Raw genomic sequence first — 14,048 nt, forward strand, 5'->3', positions numbered from 1 at the left:
CTTACACATATACGTGTCTATGTCCTATTCCAGGTAAATTCTAGTCTCCTATTTAACTGCTGAAACAACCAGCAGACTTAAATTAGTATAAACCTGATAATATTTTTGGTTAACTTACTGGTAAAAAGAACATTAGAGGTAAGAAATGGCTTATATTTCACTTTCCCATTTACTGTTAGAAGTCTAACTCCCATTAATCCTATCAATATTTTGCAAAATGCTTTTTTCTTGTTTCTCCTTCCCTCTTTACTCTTGTGTTAAATGAATGGTATCAGTGGAACCTCTAACATAATAAATCAGGCAATATAGTGTTAGAGCACTGCTTGAGTTGTTGAAGAGTTAGCGGGCAGATATTACAATTCACTGTAGCTGTAATAGAGGGTAATGTCACTTTAAGACATGTGATACTTTAGAGCGGAGGGATGTATTGAAACAGACTACTGCTACTTACAGCACCGTATAGGAGCCCTGCTCCTACATTTTGCTGCCTTACTCTGCCCTGAATGCACTGGAGTGGGGATGGTCCAACGGCAACTATAAACTGATTCTCATCAGGAAACTGCACATTATCTCCCCATCACTTCAAAGGTCTCGTCAGGCAGAGGTGACGCCAGGAGATGATTTAAAGGTGAAAATGACAAGGTTTCCACCCCTCAAACCTTGGCTCCTTTTCTGACATTACAGTCTGAATGAACTCGATGTCTTTTTTTACTGTGGAAATAGGATCGGAAGAGAGTAACATTTTTTTTTTTTAATCCTGATAAAGAAGATTGTTGGGAAGCTCTTGAAAAAAAAAATTCAAATTTGGCACAGATGGATTTTAAAAAGTGTTAGATCTTTCCAATGAACACTAATAGAGTACTCTGCTCTTGGCTGGATTTTTCAGGTAAGAAGCATCTTTAAGGGTTTAAGATTCAGAAAGCAGATCTGAAACATCCAGGCATATTTAGAGAACTATGCAAGTCTCAATGCATTATTTGGGGAAGACACTTAATAACATTGAGACAACCTCTTGGTAAAGAAGCAAGCAGTGAGAGTGACACGCAGGAGGCTTGGAAGTATGCTGAGAATTAAAGCAAGTTAAATTAAAAAACGAAAATATTGCAAGCATCGAGTCACAGTAATCCTTTTGGGTGCTAAGTTCTATGTGGGTGAAGAAATGAGCAAGAGAAAGCAGAGTGATTGGAAAACTATTAAGTTTTGGTTGTGGCAGGATTTTTTTTTTTCAAGTTTAGATGAATTTCTAGTACATTTTAACTGTAATTCACAAGCAGTAAATACATCCACAGTCACCTCTGTTTTGTGTTTCTGCATTTTATAGGCTATTCTGAAAAAGTCCCCAAATACATTCATTTTAGGTTTCACAGGAGGGGTGTTGCTATTGATTTCCACTGAAGAGAATGCATGTATGTTAACCCGATAGTTCTGAAAACAATAAGGCAAAGTATGTTGTATACAAAAGTAAACAGTGGGCAGGGAAACTAATTAGAAAGTGAATGCTCTGTCTGAATCACGGAACTAGGCATGAATAGCATCAAGCTGTTGAAAACAATGTTTTCCTACTTTGAACTTAATTATAGTTGTCACCATTTGTCTATTACAGTCCTAAAATCTTTCCAAGACTATATCTCACTGCTAAAATCCACAAATTATCCTGTATTGTGTGCATCTATGATGCACGTTTTTGTTTTCTGAACATCATAGTTTTTTAACAAAGAACGAATTTTTATGAATAAAGAAGCCAGGCTGGGAGGTCACTAGCAGGTTTTCAATGTATAGTTGAGATTTTTAAAGGGCATGATTTGACAGTGAAAAGGAAAAGAAAGAAAGAAATCTTTTTCCAAAGCCCTCTCTACCTAACAGAAAAGCATACAGTTAACTGGATTCTTGTGTAGAAAATGCTTCCCTATCACTGGCTGAGTAAGGACGGTGCTTCGGTTTGATTAATTTGGCAATATGAGATGCAGCAGAAGGTGTTGTTTGAGAAATTGGACAATATGTAGCGCAGTTGAGCCTTTGTAGCTCCTAAGATCCTCATAGGTGCAGATAAGACTGTCAAAGTTTCAGCGCCCGAGAAAAGGTACATATTCATCCATAAATACATACACCACCTGTATATGCATATTCATCAATGCTATACAACAAATGCCACAATGGAATCTTAGGAGGCTAAGCAATATTGTAAATTATGGCTCATTCTAGGATAGAAGCAGAGGTCTTGCATCTGAAACTCATTCTGGCTACACGTAATCCCTTCTGTTTCTTAAGTCCAGTCAAAAGGATTGGTTCTATCAGGAGATTACAACATGCCTCTGAGAAATGATTACTTAGTTTAGAAGACAGCATTGCAATTAAAAATTCATGACTGCAGAATTAAAATAAAAAAAAAAGAACCCACTCTTTCCTTCCAGGCTTATGTCAGACTTGCAATGAAGTTAGAATGAACAGGAGGAGTCTGCAGCTTTTCAGTGCCTGGGATAACTATAGTTTAAAGATCATTGCGTAAAATAGGATTTTTAGTCAGCATGCGTTGTTTAAAACCACCTAACTGACAGACTAAAACTTTATTTTTGCATTTTGGCAATCCTTAGAGTTTTGTTTTATAGAATTAAGAAAAAAAATCAGTGTATGATCATCTGAAAAGGGCTTTCCCTCAGTCCCACTTCATGGCATGACCTCTGCTGGATCATTAGTTCTAGCCAGAGAAGTAGCAAAGGAACATGACGTCTGAGACCTCCCTTCCCTCATCAGTGGGGCTGACTGAGCTGGGGGCTTGAAGCTGGGGGTAACCTTTCCTGTCGAATGTTCTCTTTAGAGAATGGCAATGGTCTCTGCGATGTCCTGGGTCCTGTATTTGTGGATAAGTGCTTGTGCAATGCTACTCTGCCATGGATCCCTTCAGCATACTTTCCAGCAGCATCACCTGCACAGACCAGGTAAGTCAGGAGCTGGCTCCACTGCAGCCTCCTCCAGTCTTATGGCTGTTTCCTTAACAGATGGTTGAATGCAAGTGACATAAAGTGCTATAGTGTGGGCAGCTTGCCTTTGAATTCCAAGACATATTGTTGGCTGGATGCTTTGGGGGAAGCGGAGGGTGCCAAAATGTGTTGGAGGTATTTCTATTAATTTATCAGAAAAGGTGGGTTTCTCTAAGCGTTACCCCTCCTGCTTCTATACACCTTAAAAAGTAGAAGTCACCTGTTTATGGATGTGTTGGCCAACAGCAGAATATTCTGCAAAAGGTGGAATAATTTTCAAGACTTGAGGATGTTTTAGGGAGAAAAAAAATAACATCTTTGCGTGTCCATCACTGGGATGCATTTTTACCTAGTATAGATACTATAATTTTGGTCAGTATGTGGCTAAGAATTTTGTGGGCGCATAGTACCCAAACTAACTTTGGAAGCAAGTTGTCAATGAAAAAGAAATTAAAAAGTAACTTACTATTTCATGTCTGGTTTAATATGCCTCCTTTCCTTTCTCCCTTCCTTCACTTTCTGTTCTTCCGGTATGCTCAGTGTTTTTCTTTCCCCCTCTCTTTTGGCAGTTTCAGGGACAAGGCCCCTCCACCTGATTTTTGTTTCTCCTGTATTGAATTTTTAGTTCCAGATACGTTTTGCTTTCTTCTTAACGTTCAAAGTATATTTCTCAACCTTCCACGGCCTCAGCCTTCAATCTGTTTTTCCTCTCCTTCTTTGCCTCTCCAGCTTTCTCATTACAGTCCCTCCCAGCTTGATTGTCCTTACCTTCCCTGGCTCTCGAAAAGATTTCCTTCCATTTTCTGTTCGGCATCAGCCTTTCCATTTTCTACTACCCCACCCAGCCTTCATCCTCAACGCCATCCTGTCCCTACTCTCCCTTCCCCTCTCGCGACGGTCAAATTCGGGCTCTGGGGACCAGTTGCGCGCCCAAGTTTCTGATGCTCAGTTCTGAAGTGCTCCCAGCCCTCCACCTGCCTCTCCAAATCCTGTCAATGGCCTCCTCCCATCGGTCGAGCTTCCTCCTGCTGCACGGTCCAGCGTCTACGCCCTTGCCTTTCCCTGGCTCCTCAGCCGGCCTGGACACTGATCCCGGGCTCTTCCGTGCAGTCCTCCACCAACACCTTCCGGGGCCCCGCTTGCTGGCTCCGGGGGCTCAGCTTCCCCGCTGGGGGCAGGCTTGGCAGAGCGCGGATGCAGCCCAGGGTCCTCCCGCGCGCCTGCACCAGGCTGCAGCGAGCGCGCAAGCCCGCTGGGTGCAGGAGCCCTGGCGCCCCGGGTGAAGGGGTGGGGCTGGCTTGTGCTTGCGGGCTGAGGCTAGGGGCTGTCTGTGGGCCCCGCCACCCTGTTTCCCCACGCCCTGGGTCTGACGGGGAAGGCGAGGGGGCGCCAGTGCCCCTGGAGGTGGGCATGGAAACCGCCCTGCTTCAGGATACACTTGTATTTCTGCATCCTGTGTCTGGAGCCTGGCGTGGGAACGCCACTCAAGCCCCAGTTCAGCCGAGATGGAGGGAAAACAAAAGTGAATTTGAGATTCCCCACATTACCTCCAGTCACTTAATAACAATCTGTTCTGGCACAAATGTCTTTCACTTGTTACATGGCCATATAAATAATAAACAATGCGGGACATCTACATTTGTCCTAATGCTCAACAATAAGAATTCATAAGAAAAACAACTATTAAGTGTATGTTTTAGGCATGGCTCTCAGGATTAATTCACATTGTTTGGTTTAATCCTCATGCAAGTGAGTGTAATTTCTCCCCTTTCACCCAAGAAACAGAGGTTCTAAAAGGTTAGGTGGCATGTCTAAGGCCACACAAAGAATAGCTATCACTGGAAGTCAGATCGGCATGATTCACCGCCAGAGTCTGTGAGCCCAGGAGGGGGAAATAGCTTTTGGAGCACAGAGCGACCATGCCAAGTAGCTTCTTTGAGGAAGTGTGAGCCCCTTCATATAGTTTTTGAAAACTTTCATTATGTCAATACTTGGTCTCATTTGAACTGCACACCCATTCTGAGAGGTGGCCATGGTGGAACTGGTGAGAGGCACGTGGTTGAGGGTGGAGGGCAGGGCTCAAGGCTGGCCACCCAAGTCTCTGTCACTTAAAGTAAGTGACATAACCTTGGGCAACTGACTTTTCTGCTTTCATTCCCCATTTATGGATATGGTGGTGGTGGTGGTGGTGGTGGGTTGAGGTGGCGTGTAGACAAAATAAAAATGACTTCTAATAAGTCTTTTGTAAGCTGTAAAGTTCTTCACAAATATTGGGAATTACTGATATCCCCACTTAGTAGACTGTAAACCTGCAAGCCAGGGATGTTTGATGAATGAAGTTTTGCTGTTCATACAGTTAATAATCCACATAGTCATGGCAACAACTCTTTTTATATTCTCTTGCTATTGTCTTTTTTAACAATGTGGTACATGACTAGAATATACTACCAATGCTGTGTCTTATTTTGCTCTATGCATATAATCATGAAATAGATACAACACCGTATACAACAAGCTTTCACATCATTGTCTCCGTTAATCAGTGAATGTATGGAGTTTTTTGGTGTGGGTTATATGTAATAAGTAAACTAATGTCATCATAGGGCTTATTAAAATATCATATCTTTAAACTGAGAATCACATATTAGGTTCTGGCTGAAATTAAACTCAATATTTGCTTCCTTAGACTTTGCTTATTATCAACCAATGCATCATTTATCTGTGCATCAAATACCCCAAGAAACTGCAGCACTGAAACCAATTTTGGCCCCAAGTGCGAATACATTTGAAAACCATTTCAGCTTTATTGTTGAAGTGAAAAAACTATAAATATCCCTTTCTAGATGCAGAATGATTAAAATGATATTAAACTTAATGTCCAATAGTTCTATATGACACATTTATTCAACTTTCTTTGCTTTTTGACAATAGCTACAAAGATTAAAATGATAGATCTTGGTCATAGCCATATTCTAGATGATTTCAGGCAGACTCTTTAATACAATCTTTTGATTTTAAGAATAAAAATATGATTTTTTAGATGAGAGTTGTGACATTTTCCCTTGTAGGTCTTAAATCTCCAGGGACACTAATGAAATGTGTATGAAAACAAGAGAGAAATCAGGGCCAGTTATCTGTGACAATCCACCCCTAAATGAACAAATAAATAAATAAATTGCTGGATAAATGAGCAAAAAGGAAAAACATAATCTCATTTTCTCAAATCGGTTAAAACAAGTGACATGATGAGAAAAAATGAGACACCACAGACCCTGAGCTCTGCCACATTTGCCTAAGCTTGAAAAATCACCTCTTTCATAAAGCAAGAGCAGGCAGACTCTGCGTGCATACCAAGTATCTGGGAAATGTGGAAAATGACAAATCTTTCATTCAGAGCCTTGAATGGAGGGAGCATGAAAGCTTTACAGTTGCCTCCTCACCTGCTTAGGAATGGCTCCCCCGCTGTCCCCACCCTCCGCCCCCCAGCCTCTTACAGGCAGTTTGGCTATTCCCTGCACGGTAAGATTGATGGTGTTCAGATAGCAAACAGCCAATTTCAGTCTCTCAAGAAATAATCCACTATGCTGACAGATGAGCGGAATTTGATGTGATGTTCCACTCGTTCAGATTGCCTCACCTGGATGGCACCAGCCAGCCAGGGTCCTTTAGGGGAAATGGTTAGCGGTTTGGGCCAATTTCTGCTGTCATAACGTGAAATCGAGACCATGTTTTTGTAAGGCCGTGAATTTGTGATCTGTCTTCTCAATGCAGTGGGTTTGTACATAAACAGAATGAGAATATGTTAACTAGAAAACTGACCTATTTTAATGTATTCGCCTGCAGTCCTTAAGTACTCCCTATTTTTCATATATATCATATTAGGAATGCACCATTTATTTTGAGCTACTCACTAGTTAAGGAAGATTAAAACAGTCAATCAAATGAAAGTGAATTTTAAAATTAAACTAATGAGTAAAATGTGCTGTAGATTAACAGATTTGTAATTTCAATAATTTAATATTTGGCTGGAGCAAGTTTTTATTTGGGGAATGATGTAGAAAATTACCCTAACAACTTGAAGAATACTTGTTCTTCTTTTTTATTTTTCATAATAAAGCTATAGACAGGACATTTCATTTAAAAAAGACACACTAAACAGTGAAAACTCAAAAGTGGTATTCAATTGTTTCAGATAATTAAAATAGTTCAACTCTTTATAATCACCAGGGGTGTGTGTGTGTGTGTGTGTGTGTGTGTGTGTGTGTATGTGTAACAGGTAAAAAAAGATTGAATGGTTTTTGCTAATTGTAGTTTTCTATTTTAGAATGAGTATTTCCCCTTATGGATATACGAAATATGACAGCAATTTTGATAGTTACTTAATTTTGAATACGTGTGTGTGTGTGGGGGGGGGTTGTCCTTGAAACTTAATAAAATATAAATCATATCAAAATTATTTAGCAAGAAAAGATCCTTGGGATTCTTCAGTAATTTAAAATTATATAGATAAATTATATGAGACAAGAAGTTTTAAGTGCCTAATGAATCATTTATTCCTGAGTCACTGCTATTTTATCGACAGGGGTGTATGGAAATGATATATAAAAAGATTACTCTGAATAGGGTTGTCTGTGTAATTTATACTTGACCTGATTTAAAGCTATATTAAGCAAACTATGTATGTTAGAGATATTAATTTATGCCTTGATTATTACATACTGAATATCACCATACATTTTAAAGTATGGTATTTTTGTTAAAATATTAAAAAGCATTTTTATATGCCTTATACTTATTTTTACCTTACTATTCAATATTACTTTGTTGAAAGCTGCTTAAAGAATATGCAGTAGAATATCAGAGTACATTACAATAAAGGGTTGTTTTATAACTGTAATATAAAAGAAATAGTGGGAACAACCATGGGCACATATTGGCTCTTTAAGAATGCGTACCAGTGCTAGGCTGCTAAGTATAGTGAATTGGCCTAAGGATTGGAGCAGACAGGTTGTTATTTGGTACAAGTTGGTGCTTAGTGATAATCCATCGATCATCCAATTGATCATATTGACCTCATCGCAGAGCCAGGGTGGAGCTATTGATATTTGATCAGACCCTGTAATATCAAAGCCAAGTAGAGATGCAAATAAATATTTCCTGCTGATCCCATGAGCTTATAAGAAAATTATTACAATGCTATAAAAACTTTTACTTACGTGAGCTCAAGCCTACGGTTTCAATTCCTAGTTAAGGAAAATAGATATTATACAACACTGGAAACAAAAAATATTTGGAAATGGAATAAATGAAGATTAGCCTTTGTTAATTTCTTAAAGTTTTCTTAAGAAGACAATTTGAATTCTTTTTAAAATTCATTCAATTTTAAACTTTGTGTAAGAGTATCAAAGCTTAACTGTATAAATTGGCATGCCATTTTTGATAACAATTTAGTAACATTTCCCAAACTGTAAAATGTGCAAATCCTGACACTTTCATTTCCAGGTGCTTATACTGAGAAAATTATTGGATAAATGTGAAAAGATGTATGCTAAGCTATAGTTATTGCAACAGTGGCTTTAATGGCAAAAAACTGGAGAGGAGTTTTATCTCCATCAAAAGGGGATTGGTAAAATAAATCATAGCATATCCACACAATGCAATTTGATGTAGCCATTACAAGAGATGAGAATATGTCTATCTATCCATGTGGAAAAATGCCCATGATACATTGCTTAGTGAAGAAAACAAGGATACTCTGCTTCAAAATAATTTTGGAGAAAAAAATCATATTTGCACATACATAAAAATGTCAAGAAGAATATAAACACCCTTTCTACAGTGGTAGTTAAATCTGGTGAGAGGACTAGAATGACTTGAACTTTTAACTTTCTATAATTCTTTTTTTTTAATTCATTTTTGGAATGAGTGTATCTTGCTTTTTAACAAAAAGCTTAAAATATTAGTTGTGGAATTTCAGTGGTACAATTAGAAACATATCAAAAAATGTTTCCAGTTTAAGAAAAAAGAAAGGAGAATAAGTAGAAAAATATCATGAGGCCCCTTTCCTTTCAAGAGTCTTAATCCAATAAAACGTCTAGGCCAGCATTTCAGAATTATACTTCATGAAACACTGTCTTCTTAAGATACTCTTTGGACAAAAGTGGAAAATACCTGCTGGGAAGCACTCACTGTTTGTTATGTTCTCCTCCTGGAGATTTGCAGTGCATGTAAGTATATGAAAGTTCTGGAAAGACTTGCAGGTAAGAAAGCTGATTTTGTTTAACTAAAATTTTCTAAACGCTTTTTATTTGGGCAGCATCAACCATGCCTATTCAGATTACATGCATTGAAAAGCATGGGCCAAGATAATTCTGGAATCCTGTATTATTTATCTTTTTATTCCTCACTTCTGCTGAGTTGACAAATAATAGGTTCTCAGAAAATACTTGTTTAATTACTAAGGAAAGGAGAAATGAAGGTTCTGGTGGAATCTTAAACTGTTCTTTGGTTGTTACTGCTTGTGTGTGAGTGGTTGTGTGTATACATACAGATGTATGCTCATTTGTATGTCGTATGTGTATGTTTATAACTGGGAGATCTCTCAAATGGAGAGTGGCATAAACATTATATTGTCAGTATCACATATATGTATGTATGTGTGTATCTTTATGTTGCTATTTGACTCTATTCAATTTTGACAGCTACTTCATTAATCAAAATAATTCAAAGACAACACTTACAAACGTAGTGAAAAGTTAAATCCCTAAGGTTCTCAGTCACAGGTTGGTACATGTTTTTCCTCTCTATAAGTTTAGAAAAGATTATAGGCATCGTCTTGAGGGCAAGATGAGGAGGCTTAACTTGGCAAATAGGGCAAGGACTTTTACTTACCAAAACTTGCGACATCAAGAGAAAAAGTCACTTCACCTTTGTGGCAGAGAGAAAATAACACCAGACAAGCAATTTTTCCTTTGGGGGTAAAGAGAAGAAGAATTTTGTTAACAGTTTGTATAACCTAATTGAATTCCTCAAAAATAATATCCTCAAAGCACTTAAGGAACTCTATTGGCCCATTATTTCTTTCTCTTTTCCCGACTTTATATAACAAAGGACCAAAAAATAAAAAAAAAATGATATTATCACAGAGTTTCTCCAAGAAGATGGATAAGAGTGCTGAGGGATTTGCTTATTCATTAAGCAAATCTTTATTTTATGCAGGGAAGGAGTCAAGCCAAGTCATTCTCTGAGTTTGCAAGAGAAGACCTCTCACATCCTCAGGTGTGGCCATGATTCTAGTGATGCAATTCACAGCATTTACCTTTACTATGCAGTTACTAGACCTTCTTTTCTAGGCATGCTTTCATGTCACACAAGAATAAATCCAAGCTGAATGTGTATACATCCAAAGGACTTTTCTTATTTTTCACTTTTGTGGATGAAGAATACACTAATTGAGTCATATGCTTTCAAGTGAATGCAGAATGTCAGCTCCTAGATTCAGATGAGCTACTACACATTTTGGGGGGCAGTGAGTAAAGCACCTCATTGTTCCTGAAATTAACAGTATACTGGATTACAATCAGCAGTCCAGCAGGTCATATTTCTCATTGAATTCATATTGGGTATGTATTCAATAATTATTTGTTGATCAACCTAGCTTTAGCTAAGCGAGAACTTTACATTCTTTAAAATTCAAAAAGTGAAAAAAATCACATTAAGCCTTTTTAAAAATATACCAAATGATAATGAGGAAAGAGCACCAGAGTAGGATTCAGAGGCTGGAGCTTTCAAGGTCTCCTTTAAGTTGTCAAATTGCAAAGCTCCAGATGAGAGGGTGGAATGGAATCCAACAGTTTTCATATTGTACCTAGTAGCTCCAAGGGGGTGATCCAAGTGTTCCAGGAACAGCCAAGTACATTCTGCCAAATAAGTTTAAAGGAACTTTGTCTATTTGACTCAGCAAGATTCAAAATTACCATTTCTTGTGTAAAAAAGCATTCTGCTAAAACTATCTGAAAATTTTGTGTATGATTTCATAGGTAGGCAAGGCAAATACCATCATGGATCAGGCAGGTAACAAAAATGATGGGTCAGATATTAGGAAATACTGAAGGCTGTGTTAAGTCAAGAGGATATGCACATCTGCAGGGCACAACACATCCTTAGCTTCACCTGCCATGGGTCCAATGTGAGAAGATCACCTGATATTTCAAGGAAAGCCAGAAATCGAAAAATTGATGTGTAATTTTCTTACCTGGGAAATGTCAGGTGGGCCAAATGAAACAAGATTGATGGCTATATCCTACCTGCAGGCTGTCAGTGCATAACCTCAGACAAGATTATCTCCAACTTTAACATTTTATGATTTCTAAGGATTTTGTCAAATACCTTTATGCAACCAGAGTAGAGATAAGTGAAGGAAGTGGAGTCAAAGGAGATGTTCTGTGCACATGTGTCTTGGCCCATTTTAAAAATATGCCCATGGTGTAGTCAGCCCTATCCTGAGTTATACCCAGCAGGCTAAAACATTGTATCTGTAGGTTAAATGGTATTACTGGGGCTCTGGCAAACAGAGAGCTTTGATATAATGAAACCAATGGTCTATTCAGCAGTGTCATTTGAATATCAGCTAAAAATCAATTAATTTTCTTTCTCTCTCTTTTTTTTTTTTTTNTTTTTTTTGGAGACATAGTTTTTTTCTTGTTGCCCACGCTGGAGTGTGGCTCACTGCAACCTCTACCTACTAGGTTCAGGTGATTCTCCTGCCTTAGCCTCCCGAGTAGCTGGGACTACAGGCACATGCCATCACAAACAGCTAATTTTTATATACTTAGTTGAGACCAGGTTTCACCATGTTGGCCAGGCTGATCTTGAACCCCTGACCTCAGATGACCTGCCCACCTGGGCCTCTCAAAGTGCTGGCATTATAGGTGTGAGCCACCATGCCTGGCCTAATTTTCTTTTGGATTAAGGTTTAGAAGAAATAGTAATCAGCAAATCTAATAAAACAGAAGCATCAAGCAGCGTAGAGATGCATATGTAAAACTCTTAATTTAATACTTTATTAAAGCTCTCAAAATCTAGTCTGCAGCCCACTAGCGAGTTATGAATTTATCTTGAAACCCAAGGTTTTCTTTGTTCTTTTGGGAAAATGATTTATTATGTCATATATATTCATTTTGTCTATGAATAAAGGCTACTTATTAGTAAAACAACTGAGTCATCATTTTGATACAAATTACATGTAACTAATGTTTACTGAACTTCCTTTATTCGGTATTCTTTAACTGGCTGCCAGCTCTTGGAAATATTGCAAAGTTTCTGTATGCAACGAATTAGAATTCATGCAATGTGGAGAAGGATAATTTGTTAACAGTGTATAGTGAGTGTTGTCTTGAGTTGTTAGTGATTTTCAATTGCTGTGGTCCTTGTTTTTTAATTATGTATTAGTGGGGGGTTAGTTTCATCATTATCAATTACGTTTGTTGTGGATGATTGGGTTAACCCTATAGTCTGTAATGATGCATATTTGCATATTTGGGATTTTAAATTTGCTGAAGACTAGACTTTAAGACATTTTTAAATTGTGGTTCAGAAAAGATTTCATCTGTATCCTTATTGCTAAAACACGTGTAGCCATGTTCTGCATAACGATGAATGGCTTATACCCCCGTGGTCACATAAGACTATAATATGGTATTTTTACCGTAGTTTCTTTATGTTTAGTTAGGATTTTTAAATTTTTATTTTAGGTTCAGAGGTACATGTGAAGGTTTGTTATATAGGTAAACTCATCATGGGGGTTTTTTGTATAGATTATTTCATCACCCAGGTACTAGAGGTAGGTTTAAATGCACAAAGACTTATTGTTGTGCTACAATTACCTACAGTATTCGGTACCATAATATGCTATACCATATGTAGCTTAGGAGCAATAAGCTATACCATATAGCCTTGGTGGGTAGTAGGCTGTCTCATCTAGGTGTGTGTAAGTATACTCTGATATTCACACAATGACAACATCGCCTGATAGTGTATTTCTCAGAATATATCCCTGTTGTTCAGCAATACGTGACTGTATCTGTGATTACCTGAAAATCTGCTTGTATGGTGATGTATGATGACATCATTGGTGACATTCACTGCCTGTGAACTTCTGTGACATATTCTCATGGCCCATAACATTTATCTTTTATTTTGGTTCATAGGGTATCATTTTGTAATATAAGAGCATGTTAACAGGTTTTTCTTATTGTATGAAAAATAATTAGTGATTCACAAAAATTTCTTTCCAAATACTTATTACTTAAGCACTTTTCCACTGGGAAGTGGAAACAGGCAGGAATTAGATATTTCACCTACTCAGTGTGCTGCAGTCAACCAAAGTTTGAACACCACTGTTCTACAGAGAAATCGTAACTAGAGTTCAGCCCTTTATAAAATTGTGACTTTAAAAATATGTGGCATAGCAAAAAGTATAAATGGAAGCTTCCTGGATGGGGTCTTATTAAAATGAATTGGCTTTGTAGTTTTTTACGTCTCTTTATCTGACGCACATGCAAGATGCCACATACTGAATGGGTGCTTGAAAATCTAGGTCACTGGGTGAACATTTGTAGGGCAACATTTTTGACAGCTACTTGCAGGATTGTTTAGAAGTAAGAGCAAATTTATAGCATGCATGTTACCAGTATCCAGACTTTTATCTGTCACCAGCCTAGGTTAATCAGTCACAGTGGTTGTTCCCGCAGAGCCTAGATGTGATATTAGAATCTTCTTCAATCTTTCTCCAGGCACTGCCTGTCAAGTGATTGACACTGGTATGCAAGTTGAGAGTCACTGACCATCCCTTATGTGTGTTAATTGGCTAATCATCTTCAGATTCTCTCTTCTATCCAAAAAAATGTGTGCCACGAAATTATTTTCATTAAAAAAGAAGAAAATGACCTAACTCTAATCAAAACAAATTTAAATCTAAAGAGCCACATGGGTCCAATGAACACTGTTTAAGATAGTGCAGCATTAGACCCGACTCTCTAGGAGTTTAAAAAGTTACTTTGTATTACCTCC

The 14,048-nt window shown here is 38.0% G+C and overlaps 1 protein-coding gene across 4 annotated transcripts in view; it reads left to right on the plus strand.

Moving 5' to 3' along the window:
- Window positions 1-390: 390 nt before the first annotated feature.
- Window positions 391-14,048, plus strand: part of TAFA1 (TAFA chemokine like family member 1) — a 532,785-nt gene continuing 519,127 nt past the window's right edge. The window contains exons 1-2 of one of the 4 annotated variants that reach the window (XM_037743560.1): window positions 391-886; window positions 2,816-2,936. In XM_037743560.1, the coding sequence (XP_037599488.1) occupies window positions 2,819-2,936 (118 nt within the window). In that variant the 5' untranslated portion in view covers window positions 391-886; window positions 2,816-2,818. Of the gene's footprint in view, window positions 887-1,986; window positions 2,081-2,441; window positions 2,503-2,815; window positions 2,937-14,048 lie in introns of those variants that run through there. The other 3 variants (XM_017542765.2, XM_037743558.1, XM_037743559.1) reach the window with 3 other exon arrangements.

The sequence above is a fragment of the Cebus imitator genome, unplaced genomic scaffold (genome assembly GCF_001604975.1).
Source record: "Cebus imitator isolate Cc_AM_T3 unplaced genomic scaffold, Cebus_imitator-1.0 Scaffold147, whole genome shotgun sequence".
Lineage (NCBI taxonomy): Eukaryota > Metazoa > Chordata > Mammalia > Primates > Cebidae > Cebus > Cebus imitator.